This window comes from Octopus sinensis, linkage group LG3 (genome assembly GCF_006345805.1).
Source record: "Octopus sinensis linkage group LG3, ASM634580v1, whole genome shotgun sequence".
NCBI lineage: Eukaryota > Metazoa > Mollusca > Cephalopoda > Octopoda > Octopodidae > Octopus > Octopus sinensis.
The window spans coordinates 166,599,078-166,619,094 of NC_042999.1; the positions used below are offsets into that span (position 1 = coordinate 166,599,078).

The window sequence follows — 20,017 nt, forward strand, 5'->3', positions numbered from 1 at the left end:
CAGTAATTTAAAATGTGGAAAGGAATATTTTTCAATTGAAGAAAATTATGAGACCAAAATATCTATTGTTTTTTTTGTTCCCTCTATCAAAGTTAACAATCGCAAACGGTATATTTCTATTTGGTTTGTCTTGTGTTGATGAAAAAAAATTTATAAAGTAGCAACACGGATCTGTTCTTGCGATAGTTTCTTTCGATACGCAAAAACTGGGGAACTGATTTTCACTACATCAAAGCTTTGTTGCTGCTTATCATCCCAGGTCTAGGTTCTGTCTTCGCACAGCAGACAGTGATGAGTACAGCGCAAGTGAATCAGAAACAAACCAACCCGGCTATTGTATCATCCCCAGAATAGTACGTAATCTTGACACATCTTTGGCGGCTATATATTTCGACTATAGCTTTATCTAAATATACCCCTTCTTTGCTGGCTTGGTAGTCAACGAATTTGAGGTTTGGTTGTCTGCTCTCGCATTTGACTTCGTTTACTTTGAGTCCTGATTTTGTGAGCTTCTTCATGCTCAATTCAAACCGTTTATCATGTTGTTCTGCAATATATCTATTTCTTTACTACCCACAAAGGGCTAAACACAGAGAAGACAAACAAGGACAGACAAACAGATTAAGTCGATTATATCGACCCCAGTGCATAACTGGTACTTAATTTATCGACCCCGAAAGGATGAAAGGCAAAGTCTACCTCGGCGGAATTTGAACTCAGAACGTAGCGGCAGACAAAATACCTATTTCTTTATTACCCACAAGGGGCTAAATACAGAGAGGACAAACAAGGACAGACATAGGTATTAAGTCGATTACATCGACCACAGTGCGTAACTGGTACTTAATTTATCGATTCCGAAAAGATGAAAGCCAAATTCGACCTCGGCGGAATTTGAACTCACAACGTAACGGCAGACGAAATACCGCTAAGCATTTCGCCCGGCGTGCTAACGTTTCTGCCAGCTCGCAATATATCGATATTGTTCTGCAATATATCGATACGTAATAACGTTATTTTGGTAAGCGCGCGCCTCCTTCCACCCCCTCGAAGAAATGAAACATTCAGACAGAATGTTCTGCAGTATTCATTGTAGCTCTCTGCGCACCGAGTTCAATTCATACTGTGATCAGCTTCGTCTTTCATCCTTTCAGAATCGATAAAGAACTAGCTCAACGTTATAAGCGTCACCAGTCACATATCTTTGCGTTCGAAGATGGCAATGGCCAGGGTTCTTCACTTGACGACATGAGCACCCTGTCCAAATCGCAGTTGTTCCTCATAAACAGTATACGCAAGTCGACAATAGGTAAATGAAAATCCCTGTTATTTTGCAATCTACTTCGTTTAAACTAGTGATTAATGTGGAGGTGAGGGAGCAAACTTCCACATTTAATATTTGTCCAATATAATGGCGATGTAATCGACTAGCCCCCCCCCCTCCTACCAAAATTTCAGGCCTTGTGCCTCTAGTAGAAAGGAATGTAATCACGAAACAAATAGAACGATACGGATGTAAACTGACTGTCTTATCATTAACAAAGAGTTAATAAAATTTGACTAATATTCTTTGGAGTAATCTGTCTTTTGTCAGTTGGAGAATCACTTTGATTAAGTCACTTTGATAAGTAAGTAACCTTGAAACGTAACTCATTACAGTTGCCGCTGTCTTGAGATCCAAGTTTGCTCTGTCTCAGTGGCTAATTAATGTAAATCAGTGGAATCAATTAAAACAGAAAAGGTGATTCAAGTCATGCACTCGAAATACTTTTGTAAAACTGCCCAGAAATCAGTTGAATTCTGCCGTTTGGATCAGTGAGACGCACAATGGTAAATGTTGACAGCAGGATGGAGGAACCAAAAACGGGGAAAGGCAACTTTAAAATCCACTATCCTGCTTTGGATTCTTTTTGGTAACTAAACTCTGAGATTTTCTAGGTAACTTGCAATTGTAACAGGTTTTTAAAGAATTGACACACAAGAGAGTTGAGACAAGACAAGGTAAGGCCATCTCTTTTGACCAGCTCTCACGATGTAGTGTTTTGATTCAAGTAAAAAATGAAATTAGCCTCTTTGTTACAAAACAGATATTAAATCTATCGAAAATTTGCTTCACAATTAAGATGCATACTTTTGTAATTTATTCGTTGTTATTTTTAAAAACGTAATATAGGATGCGAAATTATGATTACTGATGATAGTCACTTAGTAAACTCGTCAGATATGAAAATTTAGACCATTTCATTTAATATCCATTCCCTCCAGTCGTAAAAACGAAGTTTGAAAGTTACATCTTTATATATAAAAGAGAGGTTGTGTGCTGTCTGTCTCCTACGATTTAGATTCCTAACTGCTCCCACATTTTGCGGTGCAGTGTAACCAAAACCGGGTATCTTATAGTCGTGATTCATATCGAGCCCTTCTGGGTATTAGCGCGCGTCTACGATGAGTCTACGATTTAAAAAAAAAATTACAATAATTTTTTCCATTTTAATGCATTTTTTCGCTATTATATAAGGGAAGTAACTCTCTAAAAAATGTCTACGATGAGTCAACGATTTAAAAAAAAATTACCATAATTTTTTTTTCATTGTTAATGCATTTTTTTGGCTATAACTCTCTAAAAATGCTTATATAGTTATTTCCCTTACAAACCCGAGCAACGCCGGGCGATACTGCTAGTTAAATCTAATTTAATATCTTCGGAAGATTTAATTTTTTCACATTGTCGAGCAATGTTACTCTTAATTTCTTCTTTCCTTTGACATGACTTTTAACATGTAGAAACTTGTAGTGACAGAAAAAAAAAAACAACAACTTTAGATTGCTGAAACTGTTCCTATTCGACTTTTGCAAGTAAATTCACGAGTAAAGAAGTTATAATTGTCCTGTATCCTTCCTTCTATTTTTCCACCCTTTAATATACACATCAGTTAAAACGTCTACTTTGCAGATAAAGAAAGGAAAAACATTTCTCTCACAGACAAGCGATGAAAATAGTCACGTTTGAATGATATTGGCAATTAAGGTTTATGGTGTGAGTACCTTGCTGTAGTCTTCGCTGAATAAAAAAGAACCAAAATGAAATTCTGAGGACCGAATGCATATTGATTAACATCGGAAGGTGAGATCCACATCTTTTAATACAATTCTCTAGAACTATTTTTAGAATAATATGTAGTGAAATGAAGTAATTGAAGAAATTGTGTTTACATGGTTTGAAAACATCGTTATTCAAATACATTTTTCGAAATAACTTTATCTTTTTGATATTACTAATGAGACCAGGTTCTCGCCTTTTATTAATGGTACGTTGTAATCTCTATAATTTCGTTAGTTTTGTTTGTTTTCACTTAATTTTTAAATAAATATACAGTGTATGTGTCTATATATACTGCCTCAGTAAAGCTGGACCGAAGAGCCATCTTCGTAGTCATAAAACGAGACAGATGAATGACAACCTGGCCACTGGTGGTGGTGTAACACACCATACTAATCATATCTGTCGGGCATGTGGAAGAGAGTGTGATTCGGCAGGAGGACTCAAACGACATGCAAAGGTACATGAAGCCCAGTTACAACTACAGCCGGCTGTTGGCCGGTAAAGTTGCCTATTCTGTACAAGACATTGTAGATCTTTAGCTGGGCTAAAAAGTCACATTCGATCACAGCACCAGTAACAGTTAAGCTTCGTGCAATGGCCATACTCGATAACAAGGGGGCAGCCTAGCTTGTTTACCAAGCACATGGTTCCAGGTTCAGTCCCACTGCGTGACACCTTGGGCAAGTGTCTTCTACTATAGCCTCGGGCCGACCAAAGCCTTGTGAGTGGATTTGGTAGACGGAAACTGAAAGAAGCCCGTCGTATATATGTATATATATATATATATATATATATATATTATATATATATATATATATATTTTTATATATGCGTGTGTGTGTCTCTGTGTGTCCCCCTAGCATTGCTTGACAACCGATGCTGGTGTGTTTATGTCCCCGTTACTTAGCGGTTCGGCAAAAGAGACCGATAGAATAAGTACTGGGCTTACAAAAGAGTTGCTTGATTAAAGGCGGTGCTTCAGCATGGCCACAGTCAAATGACTGAAACAAGTAAAAGAGTAAATATACACACACACATACATACACTGTATATATATATATATATATATTATATATATATATATCATCATCATACATACTCCAAGAGGATAAGGAGATAGACAAAGAACATGTTTTATCAACATTTCTGTTATTTAAATAACAGAAATAATCAGTGAAAAGCAGTGTCTTTTTTTTGAAAAAGTTTCAGTTCCAACTGTGATGTTGTTGGTAAAAACATGTTCTTTGTCTATCCTCTTGGAGATTTTGGATACAATTATACTCATGTGTCCTTCAAATTTAATTAAATTCTATGTTTTTTGTGCAACTGAAGATTGCTCTACATTTTAAATTGATGTATGCATTGTTCAATTAAATGGAGTCGCATGAAACGATTGTACTGCATTACCTCTGAATATCCTTGTTGCTTATTTTGATTATAATCACCTTATTTTAAATTGTATGGATAATACCATACTAAATCCTGGTGCCTCAACTTAAGCACCGTATTCATCTGAATCTAAATTATATATATATATATGTGTGTGTGTGTGTGTGACTGTGTGTGTATATATATATATATATACTAGCAGTATAGCCTGAGGTTGTCTGGGATTAAGTTAGGATTCTTAAGCTAATCAAGCACTTTGTTTCAAACCAAACTAAGTTATACTGACGTAAAATTTGAGTGAAATCCGTTGATATTGGTAAACATTTGGCTTAAAATGGGTTGCAGACAATTTGATTGGGAAATCCCATAAGAAATTGGTTTATCGATTTTTCCACTCATCAATTTTTTATTTTTTCACTTTTGGAGAACTTAAAGCATTCAAAGATCTCATGAGTCCTAAGTAACGCCAGTATCAAGTTTGAACAAAATACATCAAAACTGGTAAAAGTTATGGTTGAAAATGGGGTGCAGCTAATTTTAGTGGGAAATCCTATAAGGAATCAGTTTATGAATTTTTCTTTTATCCTGATTAAATGGAAAACTCTATAAAGAATCAGTTTATTGATTTTTCACTCCAAATAGGACTTAACTGAACACAACATTGCTGATTCAAAAATTCTATATTTATACTTTAAAGTTCGTTTTCACACCCAACCCAGTTTTGCAGAATCAGTGTCACAACAGGAATGCATGGGTTGGAAGTTTGACTAGCAGAGGTGATCAGGCTGCACATGCTGGCCCTTTCGACCCCCCCCCCCATCATCTAACCCTCCTTGGCCCATGGGTTGGGAACCCTTCTGGCAAGGAAAATAGAATGACCAAAAGGCTTCCAATCCTGTGTCAGAAGAGGTTATATTCAGATCACAACTAAGCCTCAACCTAAGCTTAAGCTAAACTAGCAAAAGGGGGCTTGGGAGCCTCTAAAAGGCAGCGACTAGTCCTGATCTAGTCCTAACCCCTCCTAGGAGTACTATTGGTGAAGGCTGCATTGGAGAAGGTTGCCTCGAAGGTTTGCATTGGAGATCTGGATTGGAGTAACTTAGGAAAACTTACCATCAGCTGTAACAAAAAAATAAAGGGCCTGGTCCTTCTAGCCTAACTCTATGAACAACTTGGCCAAGCGCTGATATCGGCCGAATAAGCATTGTTGTCGGAGAAGTCAGCAATAAAGAAGAGGAAGAGTCCATGAGCCATGTTGCCATGGTTTGAGAATATGTCTAGCCATTGCTTCTGAATCGCCTGTTTATAACCACATAGGCTGCAATGACGACCTGTTCTTCTTTCTACGCCTATAAAACTCCGCTATAGACAACATTGCGTGTTCTGCTCTGAGGAGCATACACAAAAAGAACATTTCTACTCCTCACATGGGAGCAGGCCACATAAAGTTGCCCATGTGAAAAGCACGGCTTCCCCAAATGGATGCTTGCTACTGATAGTGTTTGGCCTTGGGATTTGTTGATGGGCATGGTGAAGCATGGCCTCACCTGGAACTGCGATCTGTGGAAGTTAAATGGCATGTCTGACCTCGATGGATAAAGGTGCATCCTTGAAATGAAAACATCCCCACCTCCCGCACTCTGTAACAATGGTGGCCTCAATAAAGTGGGGCATCAGGGACTTGACCACCAAGCAGGTCCCATTGCACTGTTTAGGCAGATAAAGTGTGTACTCTTTATCCTATTTGAGTTTTATTGAATGATTGTGTAAAAGTTTCTTAACAATATATTGTAAGTCTGTACACACACACACACACACACACACTTGGTGTTATTGTTGTTTTGATATGTGTACTCTTTATTCCATTTGTTTTGAGTGAAAACATGCTGTTTGAGGTGTTCCACTCATTGGATGGTAGGATTTTTTTTTGAGGGGTGGGGATTAAAGCAGTGATTTATTTCTGGTATCATTATCTCATTGAAGATTTTATGGCAGGAGGTAAGTTTCAGCAAGGGCTATCCTTTGTTTTGAGTCACAGAGTTGTCAATGATCCATCAGCTGTTAAGGTACAATGTTCGGTAATAAAAAATTTTTATTTGTTTTTTTGAACTGGAAATGTATATTTTGTTTGATGTCAGCATAAAGTGAAAGAGAGAGAAAATGACAGGGACATGTGTGTATGTTGATGATAGGGTGTGAGATAGAAAGTGTATGTGTGAGAGAGAGAGGAGAGAAGGTGTGTGTTGATGTGTGTGTTTGTGTGAGGGAGACAGTGAGAGAGAGTGATAGCGTACATTTTTAAAATTTATTTTTCCTTGCATCTTTTTTTGACTGAGAGAGAGAGAGAGAGTGAGTGAGTGATAGCGTAACGTCTCTCTTTCTCTCTCTCTGAGTCAAACACACACTAAAAAAAATGCGAGAAAAAGTAAATAAATAAAATTTATGCTATCTCTCTCTCTCTCTCTCTCTGTCTCCCACACACAGTAACACACACTTTCTCTCTTTCTTTCTGACAACACACACCTCTCTCTCTCAGCCAATCACTCACTCATTTAAAAAAGATGCAAAGAAAAATGAATTTAAAAAATGTACACTGTTACTCTTTCCCACACACACACACAAAAATAGTAAAAGTTATGGTTGAAAATTGATTTTTACTGCTATCCACGGGTGCCTTGGGAAAAATAAGTTGACAAAAGCACAGCCATGGTTGTAACCAATGTCCTCCTAAAACTGGAGTGACATGCATGCCAGTTTGTGGATGTGCATAAATTACATTCACGTACACACACACACATCCTGCCTATTACTGATATATATATCATCATCGTCATCTTCATCGTCGTTTAATGTCCGCTTTCCATGCTAGCATGGGTTGGACGATTTGATTGAGGACTGGCGAACCAGATGGCTGCACCAGGCTCCAGTCTTGATCTGGAGTTTCTACAGCTGGATGCCAACCACTCCGAGAGTGTAGTGGGTGCTTTTACGTGCCGCCGGCACGGGGGCCAGTCTGACGGTACTGGCAACGACCTTGCTTAAATTTTTTTTACACATGCCAATGGCACAGGTGCCAGTAAAGCGCTGCTGGTAACGATCCTGCTTGAATGGTGCCTCCTACATGCCACCGGCATGGAAGTCAGTTAGCTGCTCTGGCGACGATCACGCTCGGACGGTGCTCTTAGTACCCTACTAGCACGGGGCACAAGTGCTAGTAAGGCGAAGCTGGCAACGATCACACTCGAATGGTGCCTTTTATGTGTCACTGGCACAGAAGCTGGTTAGCCGTCTGTCAACGATCACGCTCGTATGGTGCTCGTGCCCGTCATCGAATTTCACTTTGATTTTGATTTCGATTTCACTTGCCTCAACAGGTCTTCGCAAGCAGAGTTTAGTGTCCAAAGAAAGAAAAAGTATGCACAAGTGGGCTGGTTACGCCCCTGGCACAAGCCACGAGGTTATGGTCTCATTTGGCTTGTCGGGTCTTCTCAAGCACAGCATATTTCCAAAGGTCTTGGTCACTAGTCATTTCCTTGGTGAGGCCTAAAGTTCGAAGGTTGTGTTTCACCACTTCATCTCAGGTCTTCCTCTTCCACAGGTTCCCTCAACCGCTAGGGTGTGGTACTTTTTCACACAGCTATCCTCATCCATTCTCGCTACATGACCTTACCAGCACAGTCGTCTCTCTTGCACACCACATCTGATGCTTCTTAGGTCCAACTTTTTTCTCAAGGTACTTACACTTTGTCAAGTATGCACACTGACATTACACATTCATCGGATCATACTGGCTTCATTCCTTGTGAGCTTACGCATGTCCTCAGCAGTCACAGCCCATGTTTCACTGCCATGTAGCATGGCTGTTCGTACACATGTGTCATACAGTTTACCTTTTACTCTGAGCGAGAGGCCCTTTGTCACCAACAGGGGTAAGAGCTCTCTGAACTTTGCCCAAGCTATTCTTATTCTAGCAGCTACACTTTCAGAGCACCCTACCCCGCTACTGACTTGGTCACCTAGGTAAAGGAAGCTATCGACTACCTCTAGTTTTTCTCCCTGGAATGTGGCGGAAGTTGTTCTCTGCGCATTTTCAGTGTTTATCGCTCCCGAGCATCTGCCACATACAAAAGCTATCTTCCCAGTTAGCCTTCCTTTGATATTACTGCACCTCTTATGTGTCCATAGCTTACACTTGGTGCATCTTATAGAGTTTCTACCTACACCTCTACTACAGATTGAGCAGGGCCATCTACTTGAAGGGATTTGTGGTTTGCCTGCCTTCCTACTTATTAGGACTTTGGTTTTAGCTATGTTGACTCTAAGTCCCTTTGATTCTAATCCTTGTTTCCATACCTGAAACTTCTCCTCTAGTTCTTATAGTGACTCAGCAATTAGAGCAAGGTCATCAGCATAGAGGAGCTCCCAGGGGCATCCTGTCTTGAATTCCTCCGTTATTGCCTGGAGGACTATGATAAATAGGAGGGGGCTGAAATTTTTGTATTTATATTTATAAATTATTATATTTTTATATTTTTAAAAAATTTTTAAATTTAAAAAAATGTAAAAAAAATGTTTTTTTCTACTAACCAAAAAGTATAAAGTTAAATATAATATAAGTAAAAACACTACGTACGTTTCATGGCTATAATTCAATTCGAATTACAATTAAGTTTAAATTCAATTATAAATTCGAATTAAAATTATAATTATAGTCAATCTTAAGGTTAATGATAATAGTTAAATAAATAATCAAATAGAGTTAAACAATATTTTTTAAGAAATAAATAGAATAATAATTTTTCTTATAAAAAACTCTATTATCTAAATTAGAAACTTAAAACATTAGGATTATGTCATACAACCCATTTATTATGTTAAATATTAATTTTTAAGGTAAAAAAATAGATAGAAAAATGTATTTATCTTTTAAGATATAATATGGCTTTAAAAAACATAATAACCTATTGAGTCAAGTACATCAACATCAAAATTAAAATCAAATGGAAATTGCAGCTGTAGTACCCATGCTGGTGGCACATAAAGAGTACCAACTGATCGTGGCTGTTGCCAGCCTCCTCTTGCTCCTGTGCCGGTGGCACGTAAAAAGCACCCACTACAATCACAGAGTGCTTGGTGTTAGGAAGGGCATCCAGCTGTAGAAACACTGCCAGATCTATCCAATATACTGCTGGTAGAATACCCAATTAATACACAAGTGCTGGATATTGCTTGGCAATTACACTACTGAGTATAATAATTAGGCAAGGGTAATAAGTGGTTTTAATTTATATGTCAAGAAGAAAATGGAGGCAATCCAGCGGTAGTATTCATCAGCTGTTAGACATTATATTAAGTCTATATTTAGTAAATGCACATTTAATCCCCCTAATTAGACGGATACATATTTCACATTTATCATGTACGGTTTTATACCTTTGTAATACCTCATTTCTCATAAACAATCTAGTAAAACCACATCCCCTTAGTCATATCACTCTAACCTATTATATTATACTCACTAACCTGTATGCTCATCAACTTTTTACTTCTATAATTCTTAATTTGATTTAATCTAATCGAATCCAGTCTCAGCATCAGTTTTTACTCTCCTGCCTACCCATTGTTAACTATGAATTATTTGTTTCTATGTTTTCGTGCATATATATAATTTTTTTATATAGTTTGTTTATGTTATCTGTTAACCACTAACCAACCATAGCAGCATCATGGCCTTTCAAAAAAATTAGCTGACCAATTAGATTACGTGAAGGACCACAACCCCCTCCCCGTTATCAATAGGGATTCAGCAACTTGTTAACTATAAAATAACGGAAGAAATAATGGAAGCTAATACAGTATCTTGGTAACTGCCTGGAGATTTAATGCATTTACTAATTTAGTACCAACTGGTATCATAACTTAATATAAACTTTCACCCTCTAATGGGAACCATGATTTCAGGCCCTCAACTATAGACACATCATGTATTTATGTATATGTGTACATTTATTATGCAAGGACAATACGAACCACTGCAGGAATACACCCTACCTAATGCATGAAATATGTGTGTGTGTGTGTGTATTTGTATGTGTATGTATATATTTATTTCTCCTTTTATGTCTTTTCAAGACTGTGACAGCCACTGAAGAAAATAATATTCGCAAAAGAGCACAATTTTTACTCTGCCTTTATAAAGAGCTTAAGCACCGTTTGCCAGGAAATATTAATATACTGGGTATCCAGCGGTGGTGCCCCAGCATGGCCGCGGCCTTCGGGCTAAAACATTTTTTAAGGATTTATACTGAGGAATATCAAATGTTTTTCAGTAAAGAATATTTTGCAGCATTTCAAAGAGCCAATTTTACCTGTCTTAGATGCAATGCATTTAAATGAAGAAAAAATTGCTTCAACTGAAATTCAGTTTAATATTATTCCTTTAGTTAAATGGACAAATACTGAGGCATTCTGGTTGGAAGTCTTGGAATATAAAGATGCTACTGGAGGAAATTCTTTTACAGATGTTGCAAATTTTGCCATTAATCTATTGGCATTGCCAAACTCAAATGCAGAAGTTGAACGGTTGTTCAGTAGTATGGGTGTAAGCAAATAAAAATTGAAAAACAAATCCTATGCTTAGATCAATACTGTCTTTAAAATTATGGCCTGAGAAGATATGGTAAACGTTGCAAAAACTTCAATATTCCAAAACACATAATTAACAAGATTGGGACCTTGAATGTATACAGAAGTCAAAACCTAGGAACTGCAGCTGACCATGATCAAATCAGTGAAATTCAAGAAATTATTTCTCAATGCTGAATATAATTAAGGAAAGTAAATAAAAATGTGAATAAAAATTAAGCTTTTTGATATAATTAGTCTTTAACATTTTTTTAGCATTTTTTAATATTTTTTCTACTGAAATTTAGCATAAAATTCTGAATTTAAGTCGGCAACACTAATGATACCTCTATAATCCAGAAATGTACTATCAAGAATGTCTGAGGAAAAGCATGTGTATCCAATGACAAGAAAGAAAGAGATATTAGTGAGCTCAAGAAATTTTCTATCTCCTACATTTTCGTTCCACTTGATCGTTACTGTATTTATTTTGAGATTTTCTGTGTTTCTTTCAATTACTTTAAATATAACAAATAATTTAGTAAAATAACTTAGTTATCATTCAGCTAGTTTTAGGAACATAAATTGTGACTAAGGCTTAGTGGAAGATTTTAATTCAGAACTTATGAAAACAAGACATTTCTACTCAGAGCCAGAGCTGGTTTCAGCCGGGTTGGTCACGAAAGGGTTGAATAAGGAAAAGTACATCTGAGGAGGGGAAAGGAAACATTTTTAATGACATTTGAAAGTAAATTTGAAAAATTGTATTATTAATGTACACAAGTAGGCACAGGCGTGGCTGTGTGCTAAGAAACTTTCTTCCCAACCACTTAGTACCGGGTTCAGTCCCACTGTGTAGCACCTTGGGCAAGTGTCTTCTACTGTAGTCTCAGTCTGACCAAAGCCTTGTGAGTGGATTTGGTAGACAGAAGCTGAAAGAAGCCTGTCGTGTATATATATATATATGTGTGTATGTCGTTGTGTCTGCCCCCCCCCATCACTGCTTGACAACTGGTGTTAGTGTGCTTATATCCCCATAACTTAGTGGTTTGGCAAAAGAGACCAATAGAATAAGTACTAGGCTTTAAAAAGAAGTCCTGGGGCTGATTTGTTCAACTAAAAATCCCTTTGAGGCAGTGCTCCAGCATAGCCACAGTCAAATGACTGAAACAAGTAAAAGAATAAAAGAATAAGTAGGAATTATTGGCAAATAGCTGATGCAAGTGGAGACACATCATCTATGATGAAACCCAGTACTTTGATGCGTCATGAGTTGAACATCACAACGATAAACATGAGCTTATGAAGCAGCATGAAATGTCTGTTCTTCCCCGAGACCACAATCACTGTCTGAAACCAGATTTGTGGATCCTGCACTAATGAACTTGGTCACAAATTTTAACCTGAAGGACAATCATTCTTTATTTCAAGAGACTGCTGTCATTCTTTATGTACATAGAATAGTATTGTGAACAGGATTAAGTGTTGATAGTTGGTAAATACACGAGATTACCAAAAAGAAAATAGCAAGCTATATTTTTCAAGCATATTCAAGTGAAGACATAGATAATCATCTAATTATGTGACCTAAATTACTAAATAGATAATACGGTAAGCAACATTCAATATTGCAATTGGTGTTCAAGATGAAATATAAATGGTAACAAGGTGGTGAACTGGCAGAAACGTTAGCACGCCGGGCGAAATGCTTAGTGGTTTCGGGCTCGATTAAATTAGTACCAGTTACGCACTGGGGTTGATATAATCTACTTAATCCGTTTGTCTGTCCTTGTTAATCCTCCTTGAGGGTAGTAAATAAATAGGTATTTCGTCTGCCGTTACATTCTGAGTTCAAATTCCGCCGAGGTCGACTTTGCCTTTCATCCTTTCGGGGTCGATAAATTAAGTACCAGTTACGCACTGGGGTCGATGTAATCGACTTAATACCTATGTCTGTCCTTGTTTGTCCCCTCTATGTTTAGCCCCTTGTGGGTAGTAAAGAAATAGGTAACAAAGTTTCTAGCAGACAACAAACTTATTTAGAACTAATGAACAAAATTCCTACCAAACAAGGTGCCAAACTAACTTTTGTCATACAGAGCTCCCTGCTTTATAAATCCATCTTGGGACCACTTATTTGGGATTTATTAAACGAGGGACTTATTAACTGAAGGAACAAAATTTGCCAATTGCTTAAACATGTCTTTATTAAAATACATACATATTCAAATACATGAATGAAAACATAAACAATGTCATTGAATGAAAAATGTGTTGAGTGTTGTTTGCTTTGCTGGATGCTTTGTTTGCAACTCTGTATTAATTTTTTCCTTAAGAGTTAAGGAAAAATTGCTTATGAACTTTGTAGGTCCTCCCAGGTTGAGGAGGACAGTCGATTTCTATAAGTTGATACTTGTAGAGGAAAAAAACAAAAAAACGTACAGGGATAGATATTAGAGAGTTGTGGTTTTGGGTTGAAGAAAGTATTTAATCTGAGGTTTAGAAGTAAGAAGGAGAAGTTGGTTTAGTGAATGCTTTTGCGGTTCATTGAAATGGTGCAAATCTGAAATGAAATGTCTAGTTGTGTATACATAACATCTATGTATGGAAGGTTAAGAAAGAGTGATGAATGGTGTCATCTACATAGGAGTGGGTATTTAGAAGTAACAGCAAGTAGATTATTAATGTACAGACGCAAATGTTTTGAGGAGCATAACTATATCCATAGTATAAATTCAGTTACCAGAATATGTGTTGGAGAAATTCTTGTTGGAAGATGTTGGAAGTGAGTGTTACAAGCCCCAGAAACTAGCACATCACCTACAAAGCCTTCTACATCTCTGTTGTTATTCTTGGTGGGATTGCTGTTTTCCTTGAATTCATTACCCCTTTGTTTATTATACCTTCAGATAATCTCTTACTATCTCATACATACTCCTCAGTCAAACCTTTCAAAAACCTTTATACCTCTCTTTTTTTCATCCTGTCTTTCTGGACAAGTATGTAAGTTTTATTTTAAAAAACCCTTATTTCCAAATAACATTTCTTTGTCATTCAGAACACTCTACACCTGGCATCCTCACAATTCAGCATTTAGCGTTTCCCCTACTATCAGCTTCTCTCCTGGTAGATACACCAGGTGTTTTTGTTATTGATATTCCTCCTTACTAACTGCTTTCTTTTACTTCTTCTAAACTTGTTCAGTTGTGATAGCCTTAGCCTATAGCCACAGTCCTATTCTTCTTCTATGTCGCTTGTGACTAGCTGGGTTAGTCATTCATAGAAGGTTATTCTTTAGGAACACACAGCTGTAAAATTATCTAAACATTTTTATTACCTGATTGGCAGTTGTCCCTTGCTAACAAGAGGCATACTTTCCTTCTAAGCATGTTAATTATGAGAGTAATGCTGCTGGGTTGTTAGAGATGGATATTGACTGTTGTAGTTCTGCTGAGACTGACGAGAAGCATGGTAGGATTTATTTGAATTGTGTAATGTGAATTTGCAAAAGAAAAAGAACATAAATGAGTTGAGAACACAGTTGAGCATTAAAAAGGCAACAAAACTGTGTAAGAGAAACAACTGCACCAGTATAAACGTGGTGCAAATGTTTGTTGAGTGGTATGGGGAAAAATAATTACTGTATACTATTAGTGAGGTGTACCTGTGGAGGCAGAAGACATAGCAAAAGTAGAAACAGTGGGTTTTATAAGAAGTGATGAATGATTAAGATGGTTGAATTGTTAGCATGCCAGATAAAATGCTTAGCATTTTGTCCATTTTAATGTCATGAGTTCAAATAATGCTGAGATTGACTTTGCTTTCATTCTTTTGGGGTTGATAAAATAAATTCCAGTTAAAGTTCGGGGTCAATGCAATCGATTTATTTACTCAACATTTAAAATTACTGGCCTTGTGCCAAAAATTTGAAACTAATATATTGCATGGGAAATCTGTCTATTTCATGACAGACTGGAATAGAAAAGAAAAAAGATACACTAAAATGTTAATGTTGACAATGTTTTTCATATTTTGCAGATAAACAAGTACAATGCCTGTTGCAAGCGGTGATCCTCGAAACTATGTGAAATGCATACCTATACCAACTGCTAATCACAAAGGTGTTAAAATACAAGCTCGAAGTTCTACTATATATAATGCAACAATTCCAACTCGTGATGAAATTCGCAAAGCTAATTACACTCGACGGCAACAACAACTTTCCAGTCAAGGCTTTTATTGCCCAGTACATTTGCCATATAAGGAAATTGGTGAACCAATATATCTTGATGAGGAAACTCTTATTCTTCATGCTGTTGGACAACTTCAAGAGGCATGTATGAACTAATATTCTTGCAATGAATAGAGATGTTTTTAGCCTTTTTAATATTAAAATTATTATATTACTGAAGTTGCATACTTAACACATGTTTTCTTTATGTGCTTATTGGCTGCGGGATTTGTCTAGGTAAAAGTCCCTTTAAGATGTCAAATGTTAAAAATATATCCCTAACCAAATGAAATGAATTGTCCTGTTGTTGATCAAGAACAGTGGATATTGATATTTCACTGTTATTTCAGCATGTCAGCATCATATCTCCAAGTCACCTTGAAGTGAATTTGAATTGCTGGTCTGAGGTGTCTATGCAGATAGTGTCAAATTTATCTGCTGATGTGCAAAAATGTTGCACAAGTGAAACAAAATTCAATTTTGCATTAGAAGCAACTGTCTTCAAAGGACTTCTCCCTGGTTAAATCCTGCTGTCAATAAGCACATAACCAAAACCCAAACATTAAATATGTGACATCGGTAATGTTTACATTATTAGAGCTGCTTCTGATTCAGAATTTGATTTATTATATTTATTTGATTTAAAATTTCCATTTTTATCACCCATTATCACTGGACCCATGCAAACATGGAAAAGTGGACATTAAATCAATGATGATGATTATGATAGTGTTATGGTGGATTAGTGTTTAGCCCAATTTTCATGGCATTAACCTTTTGGGAAGTATATGGATTGTGTGTAAGAAGACTTCCAGTAATGTATGAATGTAAAGACAAATATTAAAAGGCAATATTCTTTCATTAATAAAAATAACAATCGATTCCTTGATCACACATGTGATAATAGAAAACACGTCACAGGGTAATTAAGCATTCAAGTAAAACAGGGTGTAATGTGTGACATAAGTTAATTTCTCCATAACGTTTGAGGTATTTAGATTCGGTAATTGAGAGCTGCAAGATGTAACTGGTGCAAAATATCGAATGAGTTGCATAGTTTAGTTGTGAAGTGAGGTAGCAATCCCATAGCAATGGAAAATGATGTTTTCTTATTGGCATTAAATCAGCAATGTGTCTTGTCATCTGGATGAGCAATCAGCAACTGACTTTTTGTCTTTCAAAACTGACGTGCTTCACCACTGGGTGGAAGTTGCTACATGTATCCTTCTGCAGCCAGCAGTAATTGGATAAAATGGGCCTAGCACGATTGTGCTATGCTGCCACAGCAACATAGTGCTAGCAGATTGAAAATCAGTGCAAAATAACAACTGTAACGCAAAATATTCCTCTCAAGACCAACAAAATAAAAATAATGTTCAAAATTGTAAAAAGTATGTGTGTTTGAATGTGGAAAAATCTTTTACAAATAATATATGGAACGTTCACAAAAATATATACATAGATAGAAAAAGTCCTGAAAAATTAAAAGGTAACAAGTGACATGCAAAACTAGACAAAGGCAAAGGAAAGTTAACGAACATGCAAATACCTGAAAAAGAAAACAACCTAAATGCACTGAGCAGGGAAAAAATACAATAGAATACCAGAGAGTAGGGGCCAATTGATATGTAAATAGTTTTACACTGTTTCTTGGGCCAATGGACATGACAACCACTGTGGGTTGTCATGACATATGTTTTGGAGGTGGGTAAGGTGTGTGTGGAACAGTGTGGGTAGGGTGTGTGTGTGGCTCTGAGGTGTGAGCATCTGTATAAGCCCCTTTAAGTCTATCTACAAAAACTGTCTTTAGTACCATTAAAATCAATGGTAAAATGTTTATCAGAGTATGCCAGCACGCGATAAGCTCCTGAATAAGGTGGGGTGAGAGGGTTTCTCACTGCATTATTTTGTACAAAAATGTAGGTCCATGAGGCAATGTCTCTGAGGACCACAGATTTTACTGTTTGATGTAGAGCACTCATTGGTGGTAGTTCTTGAAAATACACATGCAGGTGGTTAATATAAAGTGCTGGATGTTGAGTGGCAAGGTTGACTGAGGCAAGCATCTCCCCTGACTAAGGAGCACTGTACAATAGTTCAGCTGGGGAGTATCCCAGGTCTTTCTTAACCAAAGTCTGGATGCCGAGGAGTACTATGGGGAAGTACTTGCTCTGGTGCTGAGTGTCGGGGTAAGTATAAAATGCAGCTTTCAGCTGGCATAGGAAATGCTTTACAATTCTGTTAGATGTTGGATGATAGCTGGTTGTATGAATTTGTTAATCACCAATGACTTTGGAGAGTTCCACAAAGAGATGGGATTCAAATAGCTGACCCTGTCCATGGTAATGGTGGTAGGAACGTCATAGCGCAATATCCATCCTGACACCAGGGCTCGCACTACAGATTCAGCAATAATGTCACTTAATGGAATCACTTCAGGCCATCAGAAGAAGTAGTCAGTACAAGTCAAGATGTATGTAAATCCCTGACTGACAGACCAGGGTCCCATGAGATTGATATGTATGTAGTGAAAACATGCATCTGGAGTACTAAAAGTTCTGAGAAGGGCACGAATGTGCTTGTGTGGCTTTGACTTCTGGCAATGGGGGGGGGGGGGCAAGATCGAGTCTATGCAGTAATGTCTTGTTTCATATTTGGCCAGAAGAATCTAGCCTTTATAAGCTTTACTGAGGCCAAAACTCCAGAGTGTGAAAGATTGTGTAAAGTTTCAAATACAGCTTGATGATGGGTTCCTGGAACGAAAGGATGAGGCAAATCCATCGAGATGTTTGAGACGTCACACAAAATCTGCCTGTCAGAATTTAGTGGAGGCAGAGACTTGAATTTGCATGTTATAAATTCAGGAGAAAATGTGTCCAGTAAGTCCAGAGGAGGTTGATCTGAGGACAAAACATTCAGGTCTATCCTTAGAGTGGATACCAATGAATTGATTGGCAGATAGGACAAAGCATCTGCAGCAGTGTTTTGAGCACCGGAGATGTATTGAATATTGTTGGTGAACTGCAATATAAAATCCAGTTGTTGAGTTTGTCTTGGTTTCCAGCTTGGAAAGCAGGGAAAAAGTAAGAAGCTTAATCTGTACCTGAAAGTTCTGAAGACGTTGGAAGAGCAGCTTTAAATGTTGAATATGTTCTTTAGTAGAAGAACTGGCAATTAAGAGATCATTGATGTAGCATAGATGAAGTCCAGTCCACGAATGCCTTTCTCAATGAACTGTTGAAATGTGCTGGCAGAATGGCAAAGGCCAAATGGCAAAGACAAGAATTTGAAAGAGTTGAATAGAGTTGTTATTGCAGTTTTGGGAATGTCCACTTGGTTAACAGGAATCTGGTGATAAGCTCAAACAAGATCAAGCTTAGAAAACACTGTACATCCATGGAGAGAGGAAGCAAAATCCTGGAGATTACAGATAGGGTATTTAGCGGGAACCTTCAAAGAATTGAGATGTCTAAAATCTCCTGTAGGTCTCCAATCACCAGAGCCCTTAGGGACCATGTACAGGGATGAGGCCCATGTGCTTGTTGAAGGGTGGATAATTCCAAGTTGAGGCATTCACACTCAGCCTTTGCTGCCTTTAGTTTTTCCAGAGGCAGATGATGAGGATGTGAAAACACAGGAGCACCAGTTGTAGAAATGAAATGTTTTGTAGAGTGAGTAGGATTACTTGCTAAAAAATTCAGGTTGATGAACTCTGGGAAAGAGTCCAAAAGTGACTGATATAAGTCTCCAGATGCTATGATAAAAAATGTTTGGCTAACTGATGGAGTATTTGAATTCCTGCCAAGAATAAAATTGGCCAGAAGAATGTAGCCTTTATGAGCTTTACTGAGGCCAAAACTCCAGGGTGTGAAAGATTGTATAAAGTACTCACCAAAAGAAACTCGACAACTGGAATAAAAAGCTTCGTAGAGCTATCCAAAGGATGCTGCTTACAAACATCCACTAAAAGTGAGTAATGGTGGAGAAAAACCGCACCTAAAATTGGGTAAGGTCAGCTATGATGAAAACCCATTTAAAATCATGCTGTAAATCCAAATCCAAAGAAAGCAAGATTTGATTAAATGTTTGAATAGGTGAATAGGTCACTGCTTGCAGGGTAATTGCAGAAAGAGAAGGTTTATCCTTAATGAATTTTACCAGCCAAATACTGCAGGCAGCACCTGAATCCACAAGGAAAAGTTTGTGATGAGAGGTCCTCTCCAAAAAACGCACAGTTATGGTTATGTGCACTGGGAGCAGCTGTTGTGCTCAGTATCCCACAGTGGAGTTTCCCTGACACACATATAAACACCAGGTTTTATGCATCTACAAGTAACTTCAACAAAATATTGGTGATACCAACTTAAGGTTGATGAAAAGGCAGGAGAATGTCACCTAGGGGACGACAAACAACCGATTGATCTTTGTCAACGTTGATAAGAATTTTGAGTAGCACATAATCTCTTCACTTCTTTGGTTAAATCCAGGATGGCCTGTAAAGTTGCAGAATTAGACTCTTAAGTAGTAGCTGCTACTGTAACAAGAGAAGAAGAAACAGCAGCAATTCTGTCATCAGCAACTCTATCTCAGTGTATTCCAGTATCTTATCAGCTGAAGAAGCCAGCTGATTGACTGTACTAACCTCCATCATAGGGGCAAGAATCCCCTGT

At 37.5% G+C, this 20,017-nt stretch overlaps 1 protein-coding gene across 2 annotated transcripts in view; it reads left to right on the forward strand.

Moving 5' to 3' along the window:
* The first annotated feature begins 292 nt into the window (after positions 1-292).
* LOC115209737 (coiled-coil domain-containing protein 60-like) overlaps positions 293-20,017 on the forward strand; it is a 65,841-nt gene continuing 46,116 nt past the window's right edge. The window contains exons 1-3 of one of the 2 annotated variants that reach the window (XM_036501604.1): positions 293-353; positions 2,934-3,124; positions 15,155-15,449. In XM_036501604.1, coding sequence (XP_036357497.1) covers positions 15,168-15,449 — 282 coding nt within the window. In that variant the 5' untranslated portion in view covers positions 293-353; positions 2,934-3,124; positions 15,155-15,167. Of the gene's footprint in view, positions 354-1,190; positions 1,914-2,933; positions 3,125-15,154; positions 15,450-20,017 lie in introns of those variants that run through there. The other variant, XM_029778242.2, reaches the window with a different exon arrangement.